At 37.8% G+C, this 19,391-nt stretch overlaps 2 protein-coding genes across 6 annotated transcripts in view; one reads left to right on the top strand and one right to left on the bottom strand.

Annotated features, from left to right (window-relative positions):
* The window catches only part of GTDC1 (glycosyltransferase like domain containing 1), a 338,529-nt gene that overhangs the window by 11,107 nt on the left and 308,031 nt on the right, over nucleotides 1-19,391 (bottom strand). The gene's annotated exons all lie outside the window — the stretch shown is intronic.
* ARHGAP15 (Rho GTPase activating protein 15) overlaps nucleotides 1-19,391 on the top strand; it is a 334,091-nt gene that overhangs the window by 291,337 nt on the left and 23,363 nt on the right. For 4 of the 5 annotated variants that reach the window (XM_065671278.1, XM_065671277.1, XM_065671275.1 and 1 more), the window contains one exon: nucleotides 18,052-18,157. The exons of the other annotated variant lie outside the window; for it this stretch is intronic. In XM_065671278.1, coding sequence (XP_065527350.1) covers nucleotides 18,052-18,157 — 106 coding nt within the window. The remainder of the gene's footprint in view (nucleotides 1-18,051; nucleotides 18,158-19,391) is intronic. 5 annotated transcript variants of the gene reach the window in all.

Genomic DNA, 19,391 nt, shown 5'->3' with positions numbered 1-19,391 from the left:
TTGTAAACACATTTACTGTACCGGTAATGTACTTGCAATGGAAACAGAAGGTTTAGCTCTATCACATGCAGAAATGCCATGGCAAGCTTACCTGACTAATGTTATTGTTGATGGTGGTACAATAATTAGAAATAATTAGGGAACCATGTAGAGGCATGGAGGTGAAAATAAGAAGCTGTATCAGAAAGAAAAACTAGATAGTATTATGAAGATTAATTTATTAATATAAATACAAATTATATTTTGTATTCAAGTACTGTTGGGACTAGAGTTCTGGAAGTATAAATAGGGATAGATTTCAATAATATCAAAGTTAGATAATACAAATCAACTTTCTTTATCAGAATAGACCTTCTTAGGTGCACAGCTATTTTCTACAACAGCCTGACCTTAAGCTCTATCATAAGTTAAATAGAAACACTTGAAAAATGCCTTGGAATTTCCATGCATTCTCTGATTTTTTAAAATGTATACACAAAATAACACCAGTATTATAATAGGGTGGGTAGTAGGGTTGGATTATGTTCCTATTTTCAAGCTGTCCATTTAGCTTTCATGTTCAGTATGTCAGAAATTAGCAAAATCACCCTTTGAAGTCCACCATGCAATAGCATGAGTGGAAGAGCTCTCACATTTCATTTCACCATAGCCAGTCATCTCTATTAATACAGCAATACTGTCTTTCACCAGACAGAGAGCTCAATATTTGTCTTCTCCACACATTAGGCCTTCCCACATAGAGGCAATGCATCTATATTTATTTGACTTCTTTGGGTTTTGCTGGTTACACTGGCTGTATGGTTGTGCTTTTGCAGCAGAAGAATTATTTTATCACATTGCATACTAACTCCCATGTCCAGTAAAATGCAAAAAAGAATAAGATTCTTCACATTACTCATATGCCAGACGATGGCTTTTTTGCTACTGGATAAATCCTTCACTCCGTAATTCTTTGGTTTTTTCTTTTCTTTTTTTTGTTGTTTTTTTTTTTTACTTGAGGGCATAAGATATTTGATGGAAAGTAAAAGACTGACAAGCAAAGAGGAATGTGAGGCAAGGAAGGTGGGTGCAGTTGGAATTGGGAGTTTTAGGGAGAGATTTGTGCAAAGACAAGCAAGAGATCTGGGTGCAGATAAGTTGTTTGCCTACTTTTGCATTTTGAGACTTGCATGATGCTTTGAATCCTAGGTGTCTTTTTGCAGGGCTCTTTGCCGAGCAACACAGGCAGGTCAGAAAGAGTCTCTCTCATAGAGGACAGAGCCCACCCTTATGAAGTTCAGGAGTTCATTTATTACTGTTCATCACCACGTTTTCGTGATGAATGACCATATCAAACTGCATTTCCAATAGACACAATCCTGAACAGGTGATAACTTATAAGCACATACCAAAACATTTAGAAGGAGACTTCCCAGCAATGTCGTCAGGCTCTAGGAAGCCAAGGAGGTTCTACATCTCATTCTCATTGCTGCTTTTCCCATTGATGTTAATTAATTCCTTTCCAAAGTAGTAGGAGATCCCTGTGCCACCAATCCTTTTGATGGACAGGGGTCCTTTATAGATATACATGGGGTCCATACTGCTCTTCAATCTCCACTACAGATATCCACAAGTTTTAAATGGGTGGATGCCATACTGCAGAAATCATATTTTCTCTTTATTTTTCTCCCTCTGCTGTGCTTCAATCTACTTACATTAAAAGGCACTGAATCAAAATGAGAAAGATCTATATAGAGCTCAGTTGCTGTTATTCCACTTGTGTGGTTGTCAGTGGATGATGTCGTTTTTCACCTTTTCATATTTTTTCCACAGCCTAGAGAAAGGTCAGCTCAGCTCTGCTCCATGTTCTCTTCCCTTTGGTTCAGTACTATTTCCAGCTGTCCAACATACATCCGCTTTAAAATGCAACAAATAACACAGGAAAACAATCAGTATTTTGAACAGCCTTAAGTTGCTTTTACATGTTTTAAATGGAGGAGTATACAGAGCAGCTGCTTCATTACCTCTGTGCATAACTCTAGGTATACCTTCATCATTATTTTATCGCTTGCCATATATTCCTTGTGAAGTGAGGAAACAGGCATTTATATGCTCACTTCATCCATCCTTGTGTCCCTTTTGTATGTCTCTTCCTCGCACACTGCTTGCAGAGCCAATGCCACAGAAATAGAGCCACACAGTAATTGGGATTGCACTTCACGCATTGTTCCAAGAAGAACAGAACAAGCATTTCCAATGAGGACACAATACATCTTTTGCTGTGCTCTCATTTATAGCATGCATGGTGCAAAAGCAGGTTAGATAAGCATCCTATGATGTGACTATATTCTTTTTCTGTTTCTCTTTTATACTTGCCGTTTGTAATTGGAAAGGCTGAAGATGATATACCAATAATAGAGGGAGAAAGCCAGGTGCACAAGTTCATGTGCCATCTCAAAGAGGGAGGGAGTTTAAATTGCAGCCAACTGGGAAATTTAGGTGTACAAACTTAAAACTAATAGTAAACTATCCACATACAACTTTTTGGCAACGGCAAGACCCCCTCCATTTGTCCAAAGTCATACAGTGTGTGTGTGGATGGCTTTGCATGGGAAATGATTCTGAACTTTGCAAATAGCTTTTATTATAGCTCCTCTGTGACACTGCTAGAAAACAGATTAGATCATAGCTCATTTCTCTTTTATTATTCTGACAGTGATTTCATTTGTTCAGAACTTCCATTTTGCCTTTAATATCTCATATGCGGTCACATTTTGGGAGCTTTTGAATGTTTGGTTCTGCATTCACTGCTACATGTCTCTCACCTTAGCCAACTCATTACAGAGAAGCATCCTTCCTAAATAACAAATATTAACAAACATGTATGAACTTCAGATGATATAATTCCCGAGTTCATTTCCTTGGCTATATGACTGCCAGAGAAGGATCAAACAAGGAGCCTGCCTTATCCCTAAACTAAGGCATTCTAGCATGGGAAAAGTGCTTTGTTTTATACCTATATGGGGGGAAATATATTAAATCCTGACCATGCAAAGAATAGAGCTGAGTCCTCAGCTAGAACTTCAGAAATAAAAATGTTTGATAGGCCAAACCAAGCACTTCAGACAGCCATTTTCTTCTGCAATACATTACACGTTTGCCTTTTAAAGTCAACTTCATCGGAACATTTGTACTACACTGTTAATGTGCTTTCAAAATGAATGTGGCTGACCCCAGTGGGTTCCATTTTAAGACTTGTTTTGGTTTCTTTTTCAGCAATGTAAAGTCACTATACCATGGTCCTTTTCCTCCTACCTATATGACTCTGTCCTAGAAGGCCTGACTGGGGATTAGGTCCTTCCTACTGGTCTCCAAACATTACAGTGACCCTTTTGTACTGCTGGTCATTTGGATTGCCTGGAACAGACTTCTGCCTACTCTAAAGTTAAGTTGTGCAACCATACAGCAAAAGCTGTTCAGTAGAAAAGCCTAAAGGTCATTTTTGCACATATAACATCTTTCTAACCTAGTCTGTGAACAGTAATTAATGATTTAAGCCTAAAAAACCCAGCTACAACCAAATGCAATATAAATAAATATAAATAGCCTGCAACAACAAAAAAAGCCCACACCAAAAACCTTTGTGCAGTCTAGCTTGGATCATTACAGTTAACTAATTTTTGGGAGTAGTATCAAAGCAAAAAAGCTCTGTAATTTTATTTTCATGTTCAGCTGTGACACTATGACTCTTTTCTCTTTTTTGGTCTTATGTATGGGTTCTTTACCTACAAAAGCCAGCTGAGGGTTTAGGGTTTTTTCCTTTGGATCACAGAAAGATTTATTTCTGTGACTGAATACATTTTTAAATATATTTTAAATGTTTTCTATTATTCTCTCCTTCTGCTCTCTACACATGTTAAAATCCGTTCATTGCAAGGGTCTGCAAAAGGAGCTGGAAACAGCTATGTCCTTTCTCTGGGGCTTATTTTCTTTGTGAGCCTGCAAGTACATTGCATTTGTGTGTGTTTGTGTGTGTGTGTACGTGCACAGGCTTAGTCCTCAGGTGGAACTGTGGTTCCTGTGCTTTCGTTCTCGAAGCTGTTATTCTGGAAGGGAATGGAGGCAGCTGTGTTTACAGCTCAAGTCTTGGCATACATTTACCAGAATCTATTATTCATATCGTTCAGTATCAGGGAGAGATCTCAGGCCACCTGTCTATCTGACAAATTCACCCTTTTGTGAGCTTTCTGTTCATAGCAAATTATGTTCACATTGATGAATTGAGTTTTTATGAGCATTGCTAACTAACATTCTCACAGAAGGCCAGGGGCAATAGACTGCAAGTGTTTTTGGTCCACAAGTAAATGTTAAAAAGAAAAAAACCTGCCAGTATTTAAAGACAATTTGCCATGGAGGGATAGTTAAAATATTTGGCAAAGCTTTGATATTTATACATTCAAGAATGCCCATAAGTTATTACGAATAGTATGCTTATAACAAAAAAATAATTATTATTCTGTACTGCCCAATGTGATTATGGAGGGCTTTTCTGTATTCTATATAGTAACAGGTCGCCAGTGATTAAAGCTTTTAACAAACCCTTACCAGGGTTTAACATAGTGTAGGAACCATTCAGTTTTGTAAAGGGCATCTTCCACTGAAAATAGTGCACTAAAATCAGTGGAACAAAGCTAAGTCAACACAAAATGATTATTTACCTGGTGTTTTCAGCATGGAGCTGGTTCATATCCAAGACAAGCCACCAGCCATGGTAGCAGCTGTACCCTATACATCAAAAGATCTGTAGTTATAGGTCAAAATATTTCCATAATGAGTTTTTGTGGAGATGTGCTGGGACAACAGTCGCTATGCGCATCCAAATTCCTCATGCCCCTTACCCAACCCTTTGGTAGTGGAACAGTGTCGGGGATTGAACATGACCCACCTCCGACAGCAAAAGCTAGTAAGTTAGATTGCAAGCCTGCAGATACAGCCTCCAGATAAAATAATACGTGCTCATCTACACCAGGTAAATATATTTACTAAAATACCATGCATCTAGTGCCTTTTAATATGCTTTAGAGCACCTGAGACACTGCATGAAGTGTCCCAGAAGATCCTCAGGTCTTTGAGCAGTTGGAGGATAACACGAATACAATGGGATAACTCTTGATGCGGTTAGCTGCCAGCATCGAAGTGACTGAATTCCACCACATCTACCACAAAGATGCTTTTAGTAGCATACAAAAAAGGGGATGGCAATAAGTGACATTTTACTGAGACACCTAACAGTACTAGTCATATCACGAGATCAAATTTCCAAAGGGGAAAAATAAAGGGAAAAAAAAAATAAAAAGAAGGAAAAACAGTTTCAAAGGGAAAACTATGCTTAAGAGTCCCTTCTTAAGACACGGAGGAGAAAAACAGGTTGGACTGAAGGAGCCACCTGGCCGCAAACATTGGACTACCTTCACCCCATCTTGTCGGGATGCAGCACGGCATCCCTTCACACCCACGGTGGTGCTGCCTCTCGCCCGCTCTGCTCCTCTAGTTGAAAGCGTGGCAGCCTTGCCTGTTGTTTTGATAGGTGCGAATGGAGCGGCTGCCCCTCGTGAGCTATATCTGCCGTTTCCAAATCTGTACCGCCAAAGAAACAGGTTGCGCAGTGTGGCCTGCTGATCTGCGCCTGCCTGGCCAGTAGCTTGGACATAAGGAGCACTGCTGTTACCGTTTTCTGAAGTTTCGAGTCGAGGCAGAGGGTGATAAATGCGGTGGGTTGCTTTCAGTGTATCAGTCAAACCGCCAGTTTGGAAGACCTTTTCCGTTAGGAGCCTTTGAATTTAAATTTCACATGTGCCAATCAGGTTGTCAAGCGCTTTGGTAGACCACCATTTTCTCAACTGGAAGGGCATGAGTTTTAACTGTAGCTGAAAGCCTGTTCAAGCTGGCCATTCCTTAACGGGAGAACATTGTTCTGCTTTTCCTATTTTAACCCATGCATTTGCGAGGTATCTTTAGCAGTGTCAAACAAATTTGTAGAATTGGTGATTAGTTGCCCAAAGAGCATAATATATGCATTATTAATTATAGAAGGTAAGTTGGCTAATTGTCATTTCTATACAGTAGCAGTGCACAAGGATACATTTTAACAATCTATAAATAATTGATAATTTTTTTGCTTTCATCTTCTTTCCTAGTTTGCATAAAACTAATGACTTGGTAAACGTTACTCACTTCAAAATATTCTGCTGCTCCTATGAAAATTAAACTAACACTGTAACCTTAGCAAATAAGGAGACTTTTCCTCGTACAGTAGGTTAAAAAAAAAAAAAAAAAGGAGAGAAAATATAACTCTTCCTTGAATCAAAAATCTGAGTCTGTGAAACCCAAATGAAAATCATTCATAGTACAAAAATGTGGGTGATAAGGGGACTACTAAAATAAATAGATCTGACTTTTAAAGGATAAAAAAAAAATCTCAGGAAAGTTGTAATTTTACTTTAAGTCTTTAGAATGGTCAGAAGCAGTAATTTTTAAGCTTTAAACAGGATAAAACTATGACACACACACAAAAAGATAGATCAAGGAAGCCTTCAGTGTGAAGTGGTAGTATTTTCAATACTTATCAAATAACGGCATGCATAATCCCATAAATCAGTTTAACTGAAGACTCAGAATTCTTCTTAAATGAGGTGTTTGGTTATAGTTTCTGGCTGCTTTGTTAATATGATTACAGTACCTTGCTGGTTCCTTGAAATGAAGGATTTGCTGCAGCAAAAGTACAGTCTTTCTGAGTTCTCTGTTATTTCTACAAATCCACAATCTGTCAGTCTACAACGTTATTGCACTGAGGCTTATCCTCTAATTTTCAGTGCAACTGAATACATTCCCAAATTTATTGGTGGTGACACTCTAATTTCACATTTACTTGGTGTGGACTAAGTTGTCTAAAAAAAAAAAAGAACAGAAGAAAAAGACCCACAAACTAAGTATTGTCTACAATTTCAATATGCTGTTGTTTAAACCTATATAGATACTTACATATGCTTCATTATAATAAAAATAATAATTAAAAAAAACAGGTTGTAAGGACTGCCTCTGTGACCTTTTTTCTCATTTTAACCCTACTGATATGTCACCCATGGCAACCTTAAACCGATTTTAATAGAGTCTATCCTATTATTCATTTAAATTGAGGTGCAAGAGCACTTAGACCAGAGAAATTTGCATTCTGCAAATGGGGATTTGATGAGCAAAAATGATAAGATATATGTTGTATAACATGCCCTATTTTGCCAGCAAATAAACAGCTCTTGAAATTGATAAACTTCAGAATATTTTATCTTCAAATGTTTATACATAAATGATTAAAATGCATTAGCAATTCTGCTTTTGAAAAAAAAAAAAAACCATATTGGGAAAACAACACAGTTGTGTTGCTTAAATTTGTAATTAACAAATTTATTACTAATTCTGTTCAGTTCTTTAATATGCTGCATTCCTGAAGAAGAACATTAATACACAATGGCAGAAAGAAGCTAATTTTAAGACTTTGGAGAAATGAATGTCTTTTAATGCTGTGTGTTTCTCTTATCTACATGCCACATTATTGTAATAAGTACATTCAGGAATAATTTCTTTTCAAATATTTTTACAAATCTTGCTCTTATTTGCATGCAAGTAAGTTGTCAGCTTAAATCTTTGAAATGCAAAATATATCTCATTTCTATATTTCATCAAGGAGCCTTTCATGTTTAATAAATTACAACTTAGATCCTCCAAGACTTTGTTTTTCATTAACTAAAAGCAAAAGGATACGTTTAAAATCTTAATCACAACCTGCAAGGGTATTTGCATGTTGCTGATATTTGTCTTGATGGGACTTTTAATATTTGCAAACTAATCAGGATAGCAAGGTTATACCAATAATTTCTTCAGACAATGAAAGTTTCCGTATTTTAGTCTTCATTAACAGTATGTGCAACTTGGATAAAACTTTAGATGTGTCAGTCCCGATGAGATATAAAAATGCATGCAGACCACTTCTGAAAAGAGAACGTGCATAAGCAAGGGCAGCATTTCTGAGACCTTGTAAGTGATTTTTAGATCTGGATTACAACGGAAGAAATGATTACTGTTTGATCACGCATTGGGCAGGATTGTTAACAAGGCAGAACAAGTTAGGTAAAATCCCTCCACCCCTTGATACCGAATAAAGACTTGCATCCAGTAGGAATTCATGAGCATCTGTCTCCTGTACAATTTGACCCTGAGTTTAGCCTGGAGTTTTAATAAACATTCGAGTTCATCTCACAGAAGGGTCTACTGCTGGTCTCTTTGTAATAAGGTGGGTCATCTCATCTTATCAGAGAGAGAAATCCTGACAGCTGGCACTATTTCCTGATCCTGGTGGTCTCTGGGGACAACAGCAGTATGGTGTTAGAGAAAAGGCAAACTTTTGCTGAACTTGCCACTCCAGAACCCTCAGTTAATCTTTTCTGTGGAGTTGAAGATAAAAAAAAAAAAAAAAAGAAAAAAAGGAAAAAGAAAAAAAAAAGCTGAAAGTTTTCAAAATATGCAACTAATCCTGTATAGTTAAACTGATGTAGCATGCATGTTGTTTTGCAAGCTAACAGGTTAAATATGGCTTTGCTTTAAGATTCCCATCAAATTTCATTTTATAGAGAAATCTCTGAAAGCAGAAGGGGGTTGAGGGAGGGTGAGGTAAAAAGAAATAAATCATTGTAGTCTCAGGAACAGTAATCCTTGTTGAGGATTTTGGCTGATTGATATAAATAACATCGTCCCCGCCATCTGTCCGAAGAGGGACCTTTCCAGTTAGTGTTAAGCTGCAACGGCAGAATAATTAATGAATGGTGTCCTTTGTGCTGGTAATAAAGACAAGACAAATTATGTTATAATCCAACTGCTGCTCATTTGTCACAGCCAAATAAAATGTCAAATAAAAGTGAGGGGGGCACTGTGTTTGTTTAATGGACTGCAAGCTACCTGTTCGTATTGTTGACAGACAACTATAGTATAAGTTGTAAATGTGGAAGGCAGAGAAATTCGGTGTATCGAATTCCGCTTTTCTTTTTTTGCTGGGGAAGGGAGGGGGGGAACATGGAAGAGGGGGGAGAATGGTTCACCGGCTAGCATTAATGCAAGTTTTAATTATATAGCTATAATACCACTTTCCCCTCTGAGAAAGGTTGGTTTAGATTGCATGGCGCAAAAGGAAATTGCAGAAAATAATTTCAAACCAGCCTCGTGCCTGCAAATTTGCAAGAATTTGGTAGTGTTCTCATCTCTCGCATTTTCAGGACAGACACATTCATCCAGTTGCTAGGAAAACCAAATAATGAAAACATAGCTGGGATTTAGCAAGTTCCACTGGGAATTACCTATGATAGAGGGCAGGGCTGCACTTCCTCAGAACATGCTCCTGCTGTAAAAATTCACAAACCTGGCATTCATACAGGCATCTGTCGCTTGCTCTAATGCCAGTTCATAGTATACATACAAACATCTGCTTCCATGCACAAAGGGATACAGAACGCTTGACAGGTCTGTGTTAGCAGGGTTCGCAATGCCAGTTCTTTATGCAAAAACCCTAATGCTTCCCGTCAAGCCATTAGAAGTGATACAATCAGCCCAGGCCCCATTAAGCCATCAGTGTCCACCTGTGATAAAGATGGCCATTTGTTTTCTTAAAGCCCACTTAATGTCTGCTTAACTCAATTTGTCAGGAAATGTAGAACAATTTCCTCACAGCCTGAAATTTGGTAGTGGTTCAAAGTCAAAAGGCCAGGTCTAGTCTTATTCAAATGATATAATGAACAGTCTTCAAATCTAAATCTCCCTTGGGGGGATGCTGTTTACTTTTTTTTTTTTTTTCATGTTAAAAGGGGAAAAAAGGAAAAAAAAAAAAAAAAGAAGAGTAGAATGTGTGCTTTTCTTTGATGACTAAAAATATTAAATCCTTTTAACCCCTTCACATGGGTCATCTGAGAAATGAACTTCTCTGCTTCCTTCTTTTGCTGGAGTTTAATATAGTAAAGGTTAGGCAGAACAGAGCAAAAATATCAAAATAAATATGAAAAAAAAAATTTCAGCATATTTGAAAAGTCTCTTTTTAAGCATATAAATTTACAGCTTAACCACCTAAAACATATTTCCAGTTTTCACTTTTCCTGGGATCTCTCCTGGAGCACTGATAAGGGGCCCAATCCTACCTTTTGACAGCAATGCCAAAGGGCACCATTTGCAGTGAGGAAAGTCAGAGTGCATATAAGACCTTTGGTGGGAGTTTTCCCTAGGAATACAGACAAGAGCTGAATAAGTGTGACAGGATATGGCCCTGACTTTGTAATTGTTCTGGGATGGTTCCTATTCAGCATCCTAATTTTCATGTAAGGTGAAATCTGAGAAATGCTTTGCCCCTGCCACAGGTTTTCTCTGTCTTAAATCACTGTCTGTCCGCTGGTCCTCAACCAGCATGGCAGTCTGGAGAACATGGGTGAGAACCAGAGGGATGCTAATGGAAGTCCATCCTCGGCTCAGGCAGTGGGGCAAGAAAAGGCTGTGAAAAAGAGGGGAGCAGGGATTTCAGGAGCTGGCAGTGATGCCTTGCCATGCCTTCACCACCTCATGCAACAAAAAATAAGTATGAATAGACCATCACTGTGGGAGGGCAGAGCACTACTGCTAAGTCACCTGTTTGGCCAAAAAATGTGGGGGGAAAAACGCTGTATATAAGCAGGATGCCCAATTTCAAATCCATACATAATTACACACCAATAGCTGCAGCTTATGGATACTGTTTCTGTAATTGAAGACAATATTTGAAAGCGTGAGCAACTACTTGAGTTTCTCTGAAAAGGGGTGCCGGTCAAGCTTTGTAGCGCAGTCTCTCTGCCGGCTTTAACTGCTGTTGGGGAGGTGTGTTACATCCTCAAGTTGTACATTTGCAGAGAAAATATCACACCATGCAGATGCTCAAGTCCACGCTTTCTGTGCAGAAAACACTGCACAAGGCTGTAACAGTGTATGAAATACCAGGAAAGAGCTCAGCATATTTTCCCAGCGCTTGGTAGAAGTTAGCAGTGAAGCACAATCATTTCAGTTGGGATCAGACTATCTATTGGCTATCAAGTCCTAATTCTAATTAACCCCCAAAATTGTCTGACAAAGATCATTCCTCTTTTATGCTGCCTAACCAGTTGTATGTACACTGGGCATGCAGTACCTAAGTCAGATGCTGCTTTGTTATAATTAGGGCAGCAAATTTCGTTTTCTGTTTGGTACTTGCTGTTACATATTGCATGTAATGTATGGCACTGTTAAGGGAAAAAAATTGGAGTCAAAGTGCCTGGAAAGTTAGGTCTGCTCTGTAGCACTGTGAGATTGTTGACATCTGCCGAGGTTGGAGAGCTCAGTAAGCAGGAAATGGGGTGTCACTCTGAGTGGTAGTTTACCATTATCCTGGCATCCTAATGAAGTGTCTGCAGTGCACAGAGCTTCTGGATGGCATCTTAACGCACGGCTAAGCAAAAGCACTTCTCTCCTTGTCACTGTCATCCATCTGCCTGCACCCTACTGTAGCCAATGGGATGGAACCATGCTACAATGTGCTATAAGCCATTCAGAGTTGCACATTGCATAATCAGTCCCATCAAATATGTAAAAAATTACTATTATTGGTTATTTCCCTCGAACTCTGGCACCTGGAGTTTGATACATTAAAGTTTAACTTTTGTAAGTGCTGTTTTTTTCCATTAATTTCACATATATTTTTGTTAAATGGGACTGAGTTGTGAACTCATTGTCTTGGGTCTTGCAAATGGATCGCAAAAGTTGTATGAATATTCATTGCAAACTCCACTTTATATCACATAGGATGAATTTATCAATTTCCCATATAAAGTGATTCCACACAATTTTCATTTTCTTTTGCACCATCTATTTCTGTGGCATGAATAAAAAGCAAAATAAATTCAAATTGGTCATTTTCCTTATAGCAAACATTAGTTAGTTTGAACACTTACACGTTTTCTTTAAAACAAAAAAAATATTTTACAGTGTATCTGCATGAGACAATTGCCCCAGTGTTGAAAGTGATTAAAATTAGAACTTTAATGTTTCATACAGTAACATTAAGATATCCTGTCATCAGTGATACAAATTCTTATCTATTTATTTATACATAAAAATCTGTGTATTTCAGTCAGCATGACTTCCAGAATACAAAGACTTACCAAATTAAAGCAGAGTTTTGGGCAGTTGACATCTCTGAAAAAAAAATTAAGTCAGCAGAGCTTTCTCTTTTAAGCAAGTTTTCATTCCCTGATAACACCAAAGCTATCAAGGACTGGGGCTAAGAATTGTGTGACAGGGCAATCTTCTAAAACGGGCAAGAGCAAGATGAATTGGCTAAGTTGGGTGTTTATTTATACAAATAAGAGGGCAGAATATAATTTAGTTGAATCAGGAATTTTTCACAGACATTAAAACTATAGCAAACATAACAGCGGGGATGCTTGCACAGCAGCACAGTGGGGAAGCTCACAGAGCGTCTGCCCACACTACGGCTGGCTGTAGCTAGCGCCATAAGTCTCACAATTTCATTAGCACTCGAAAATCCACCTAAACCACTCAGTTCTGATAAAAAAATAAAAATAAATGAAATAAGCAAACCAAAAAAGCCCAGATAAAACCTGCCTTTCCCTCAGCAGCTGAATCAGTTCTGAATTGTTGGAAAAACTCTTGGCAGACAGATTTTGCTGTAGCAACAGTGTGTGACATTTTAACAACCGCAGAAATCTCATCCAAAAAATCCCCAAAACAAGGTGAGAAGAGCCATGTAAGAAAATTGGAGAAAAGCATGACTAAAAAACAACAACAAATCACAGATTAGGTGGCAGATCAATAATTTGATATTTTATGCAGAAACATAAATCACTGAGGTTTTTTTCAGCATTTCAGCTTTGAGGCTCAAAAGCATAAAAAGAAACCACGGCTCGTGCGTGATAAAATTAAGTATTAATGTGAGCCATAAATGCCATTTAACATTAAACATGTACAAGCCGCTGAAATGCCTGGTAAAGGGAAATGGGTGCTATAGTAAAACTATACAAAGTAAGTCAGACATGAATAATGCAGCAGGTCTGAGCAGGGTCATGGGTCAGACTCCAGTACCTTACAAAATAATGAATGCATGTCAGGTTAGAGACATACATCCCTTCCTAGCAAATGTGAGTTATTGGAGATAAACCCTGGACTTCCTGTTCTGAAACAAAGTGGCTTGTTGTAAACATCTATGTCCATTTAAAATTAATGATTAAAAGAAAGATTCAGTGGGATTTGCTTAAGTATTCTTTATGGCTACGAGTGCTAAAGGTTACTTTCTTCATTCATTTTTACCCAGCCACTGTTAACGTTACAGACACATCATGTTTTCTTCTGTGCTCAAATGTTTATCCAAAGCTCATTTACAAAAGAGCTTATATAATATGAATCAGGTTTTTTTTCAATGCATTCTTCATTTAAATATAAACAAAAGAGCATCTCTACAGTTTTGCTCCATTAAAGGGATCCAGCCCTATTTTTAAAGACAGTAACCCAAATTCTAAATATGTTCTATGAAAATATTACATGGAAAACCATCTGTGATTCACTTGAGTATCCTGATCTGCTAAAATTATCACCTATATCTTCCATATTTTTCCCCCAAAATACAAAAAAGATTAACTGTCCTCTCATTCTTTATTTCATATATGTGATTATGATAACTCTTTTCCTTCTTCAACCTTCACAGGGAGAAGAGTATAACTTTCCAAAATGGGAATCTTTTCCCCTGATTTTCACCAATTTTCACAATAAAAAAAAAAAAAAGAAGTATAATGAAAAATAATATTGTTTCATTTTATGAAAACTAGTCTGCTTCATTTTCTAGACTTAGATGGAGAATTTAACATCTGTTCAGTGTGTTTTCCTTCTTTTGCACCCTGTACTGCTAGCTTTCATAATGCAGTACAAGGAAGGGGATACCTTCTCCGCAACTATTTATACAAACCCATGTTTGATTATTTCCTCTCTCCATTTCAGCATGGTAAAGAGAAAATCCCAAATTTTATATTTAAATTTAAAAGTCTTTCTACTTAGGAATCTGAAAAGGAAAAATTTCTAGGAAAGTGGAACTCAAGGCTTTACAGAAATAAAGCAAATACATAGGTATTGCAAATGAAACATAAGATCTTGCATCTGATCTGTTAAATATTCCATCAACAAGGTCAAGAGTAAAGACAAGCCCAGCTACAAAAACTGAAGCAAGAGTAAGCTTTAATAAAAAAAAAAAAAAAATATGATCAGTTTATCCTCTTCAGCTTTTCAAGTGTAAAAACAAAATCTTTTATACTAGAGAAAAATCAAGCATGTATATAGCATTTAAAAAGACACCAATATCAACCATTTTAATGAAAGAGTACCCAATATTTTCAAAGAACTATAGAAGGGAGTGAGACTAAGTGTTATGGCAAAAAGCCTGGGCTCAGCAAGTTTGTGTGGGAAATGGTGAAATGTGACTGTGATTTATAATGAGAAAAGGTATCTACAACATACAATTTTCTACCTAGCTGCAAATAATAATTCATAGTGATGTCCCTTCCAGATAAAATACCTTTGCAATGTAGGACTCATGTGGTAAAATGATCATGATAAATGTCAGACCAGTGCAGGTAACGGCTTTACAAACCATTAAGATTAGCTGGCTCTTTTTTTTTTTTGATGATAACAGTAACCATGCTGTGACTCTATGTGGTAATAATATCTCAGTACTGATAAATGCCAGAGCCAGGCAGAGGTGTTTATCATTCCCAGTTCAGAAATGCTGACTAAAGTTACCACATGTTGCCTGGGTTTTCTTCTTTTACAGTAGACAAACAATTAACAAATAGACTGAATCACAAAACAATTTTATGCAAAATTTCTACAGTTCTTGTGCTTTAGTGCCTACGTAAATATCTCGAGTACACTACTACTGATTACTTTGGTACAGTAAGTCCTAAACCAAAGCTTTCCACCTTTGCCATTCTCTTTATAAATAATTTCTTTGTAAATGAATGCTTCTCTTTTTAGTTTATTTCTTTTACAAATGCACTTTATAAAGAAGTGCAGCCCTGGTTACTAAGCTGATATCTGTGTTAATCAACACAGAACAGAGACACTTCCTTCAAGAAAGCACAATAAAGTTTTACTGTACATTTCCTTGCAAATATTCCGCAATGGACAAACATTGCAGAAGTCTTTTCTTCCACTGAGTCTCTCCCTACCTCAGCGTTTCAGTTCTGCTCAAGTCCATTGAATTCTCATGAGAAAACAGAATTAAAAATAAAGCCAATTGGGAAACTTTATTTGAGAAGTTGCTTTATAGCCAGGGTAGCCCCAATCTGAATATAATTTATCTAGTAAGATCATAACATGTCTTAGTGTTGCACAAGGCAACGAAACTGATGGAGGGTCTAGAGCACAAATCTTACGAGAAACAGCTGAGGGGACTGGGGTTGTTTATCCTGGAGAAAAGGAGGCTCAAGGGAGACCTTATTGCTCTCTATAGCTACCTGAAAGGAGGCTTTAGCAAAGTGGCGGTCAGTCTCTTCTCCTAGGAACAGGCTATAGGACAAGAGGAAACAGCCTCAAGTTGTGCCAGGGGAGGTTTAGATTGGATATTAGGAAAAATTCCTTCACTGAAAGGGTTGTCAAGCATTGGAATAGGCTGCACAGGGAAGTGGTGAGGTCACCATCCCTGGAGGTATTTAAAAGACGTGTAGATGTGGCGCTTAGGGACATGGTTTACTGATGGACTTAGCAGTACTAGGTTAATAGTTGGATACTGTGAGCTTAAAGGCCTTTTCCAACCTAAAAGATTCTATGATTCTATGTGTGCACACCAAATAGCACAAATACAGAATTTGTATCCCCTTCCTATAATAAGTTCACTTCAGCAAATTGAATATAATTTTAATTTGTAACTTCAGTCATATTTCCGTTGGAGAAGATTGCCCATACAGCAAAAACGAACAGTTCTATTAGAACTTGTTTATTAGAGCAAAAACTGCTTGTGGTAGGAAACATCAATGGACAGCTGACTGAGTTGCAAGACTGGGGGAGTTTGTACTGTTCAGAAGTTAAATTTCTGAACAGGTCAAACCAGAACAAGAAAAATATACACAAAAAGTGTATTTAAAAGAAGGATGTGGACATGCTAGAACAAGTCCAGAGGAGGGTCAAGAAGACAATCAGAGGGCTGGAGCACCTCTCCTATGGAGAAAGGTTGAGAGAGTTCGGCTTGTTCAAGCCTGGAGAAGAGAAGGCTCAGGGGAGACCTTGAAGCAACTTCCAGTGCCTAAAGGGGCTGAGGAGAGGGGTTTTTTATAGGGCAGGTATGGATAGGACAAGGGGGAGTGGCATTGAACTGGCAGAGGGGAGATTTAGATATTAGGAAGAAACTCTTTCCTGTGAGGGTGGTGAGGCACTGGCACAGGGTGCCCAGAGAAGCTGTGGCTGCCCCATCCCTGGCAGTGTTCAAGGCCAGGCTGGATGGGGCTTTGAGCAACCTGGTCTAGTGGAATTTGTCCCTGCCTGTGGCAGGGTAGTTGGAACTAGATGATCTTTAAGGTTCCTTCCAACACAAAACATTCTGTGATTCTATGATTCATTTGCGTTTAACTTCATCATCACTGTTGTCAATTGCATGAATTCCTATAGGATAAATCCATATTAAAGTTTGGAGTTGTTTTCACTGAAGAGTAATATCTATGCACTGACTACTTTGAGATCTTGTCTTTCATATCTATACAATTTTCTATATTATAAAAAATATAAATATATACATATATATCTCTGTGTGTTACATTAATCTCAACAGGAATTAGGAATACATGCTGAGGAAGAAGTATTGCATTAGTAGCTTTAATTTTTAAGTTTAGTTCAATTGCAGGGAATTTTTGCTTGACATTTTGTTTTGGGGTGAATTCTTTGAATCAAGGCACTAATCACCATGTATGCTTCACAGCACCTACTGCAACTGGGAATCAATCCTGATCGAGATCTCTGGGTGCAAGGGTAATATGAATATTAAAAAGGAACATATACAAAGAATGATAGGTGATAATTAAATCATAGATGATAAGATCAAAAAAGTATTCTCAGGTTATCTAGGGCATGTAACATGCAAGATGTTTTCACTACATCAGACCTACTGGCACCTTATCTAATCTGTTCCTAAACAAAAGCACACTTGTACATGACTTTAGTTGCAACATTTTATACAAATATCACTCAAGCCTTTTCTACAAAACTACATATCATGCTAAAACATGAAGATATATCTTAACAAAGAGGATATCAAGGTACTTATCACCTCAAAAGAGATATGAAGTCCTTACTACTACATTCTTTATTACTAATCATGAGTTTGAAATACAATTTTTATCCTGCAGACATTGTGAGATAGATACTGCAAGTATTAGAAAATAGTTACAGTGGAATAACTTCTCAAAAGAATAGATCACCAAAAAGCACAACTTAAAAGAGTAACAAATAATTTTAGATTTCCAGACTTGATGGGGTTTAATGTTAAAAATAGAGATTCGTAAATATAGCTAATTTAAATATGATTGATGAGAAAAAAAACAACAATGACTACCTGGGAAGTGCATCCATCACAGAAGCTGCACCATTGGACAAATGTTAGCTCCAATGTGGAATTCCAATTAACATGTGGGTCCCTTACTACTTGGTGGCATTTTATCCTAAGGTGATGGTCTAATAGTCTAATAAAATAAATCAAAAGTATAAGAAAATATTTCTGTGAATCAAAAAATGTTTCTTTAAAATGAAAAGAATTTTTAATTTGTGCAAGTTACTCTTCCTCTTCATTAAGGTAACATGAAGTATGACATATTTTGGATTTCACCATATATTAATGATGGCTTTTCATGTTAACGTACCAGATGCAGTACTACACAAAGTAATATCCACACAGGTTGTTATTTTCTCTTTCCTCTCCCTTAGAAATCCAGGACAACACCACTCGCATCAAATCAATAAGGACCCTGGTAAAAAAGCTCCCTAAACCAAACTATGAGACAATGAAAATCCTTTTTGAACATCTAAAGAAGTAAGTAGAACTGTAGTACTAACAGATCAATGATTTTAAAAGGAATTGGTGTGTGGTGTTCTAATCCTACTGGAAATGTCATCCAAAATACCAAAGATAATTATGCTCTTTGGCAAAAGTAAGCATGAGTTATGGTATCTATGAATATCCCATTCCTGCTCAAGAAATCAGTATGTCTAAGCAAAAGCCAATTTTTTTCTTCTACTAGAAAGCAGATCAGTTCTCTTTCCTCTGATGACGTCAAACATTGGGATTACTACGCTGCAGATCTATTCATAGTATCACAGAATGATTTGGGTTGGAAGGAACCTTAAAGGTCATCTAGTTCCAACTACCCTGCCACAGGCAGGGACAAATTCCACTAGACCAGGTTGCTCAAAGCCCCATCCAGCCTGGCCTTGAACACTGCCAGGGATGGGGCAGCCACAGCTTCTCTGGGCAACCTCTGCCAGTGCCTCACCACCCTCACAGGAAAGAGTTTCTTCCTAATATCTAAATCTCCCCTCTGTCAGTTCAATGCCACTCCCCCTTGTCCTATCCATACCTGCCCTATAAAAAACCCCTCTCCTGATTTCTTGTCAGCCCCTTTAGGCACTGGAAGTTGCTTTAAGGTCTTCCCTGAGCCTTCTCTTCTCCAGGCTTGAACAAGCCGAACTCTCTCAACCTTTCTCCATAGGAGAGGTGCTCCAGCCCTCTGATCATCTTCTTGACCTTCCTCTGGACTCGTTCTGGCATTTCCACATCCTTCTTATATTAGTAAAGTGCACCAAGTTCCAGACTTTTGGATCACTATATTTTCACCATTGAGATCTCTACTGTTCAGCCTTCTTTACTGATCTTGTGATATGCTGAGGCACACAATGACAGAAATAACCTCACCCAAGAAAATACATTATGAGCTCTTGCACCTCACCAGGAAGCTTGTGACAACACAGAAGATCTAAGAAACACTGAGAAGAGATTTGGAGGTTCATCTTTGCTCTCCTAATGTTACTGATATACCACAAAGGCAGAAACGTGACACTATGAGGCTCCACCTTATTTCTCTGTGGTTTCTGCACTCATTGAGCTCCTTCTGCAAGAGATGTCAGCCCAAAAATTCAACCCAGGATCTTGGGTTCACCTTGGTTTTTCTTCTCATGTTTCATGGCATTAAAAGTAAAAATGTACATAGACCATGTGCTCACTCTGAAACCAACTTGAAGTTGTTTGACTTGGAGAATGACTGGGCAGA

Source organism: Lathamus discolor, chromosome 3 (assembly GCF_037157495.1).
Source record: "Lathamus discolor isolate bLatDis1 chromosome 3, bLatDis1.hap1, whole genome shotgun sequence".
Taxonomy (NCBI): domain Eukaryota; kingdom Metazoa; phylum Chordata; class Aves; order Psittaciformes; family Psittacidae; genus Lathamus; species Lathamus discolor.
The sequence above is the reverse complement of the archived record's forward strand: the minus strand, read 5'-3'. Positions and strand labels throughout refer to the sequence as shown.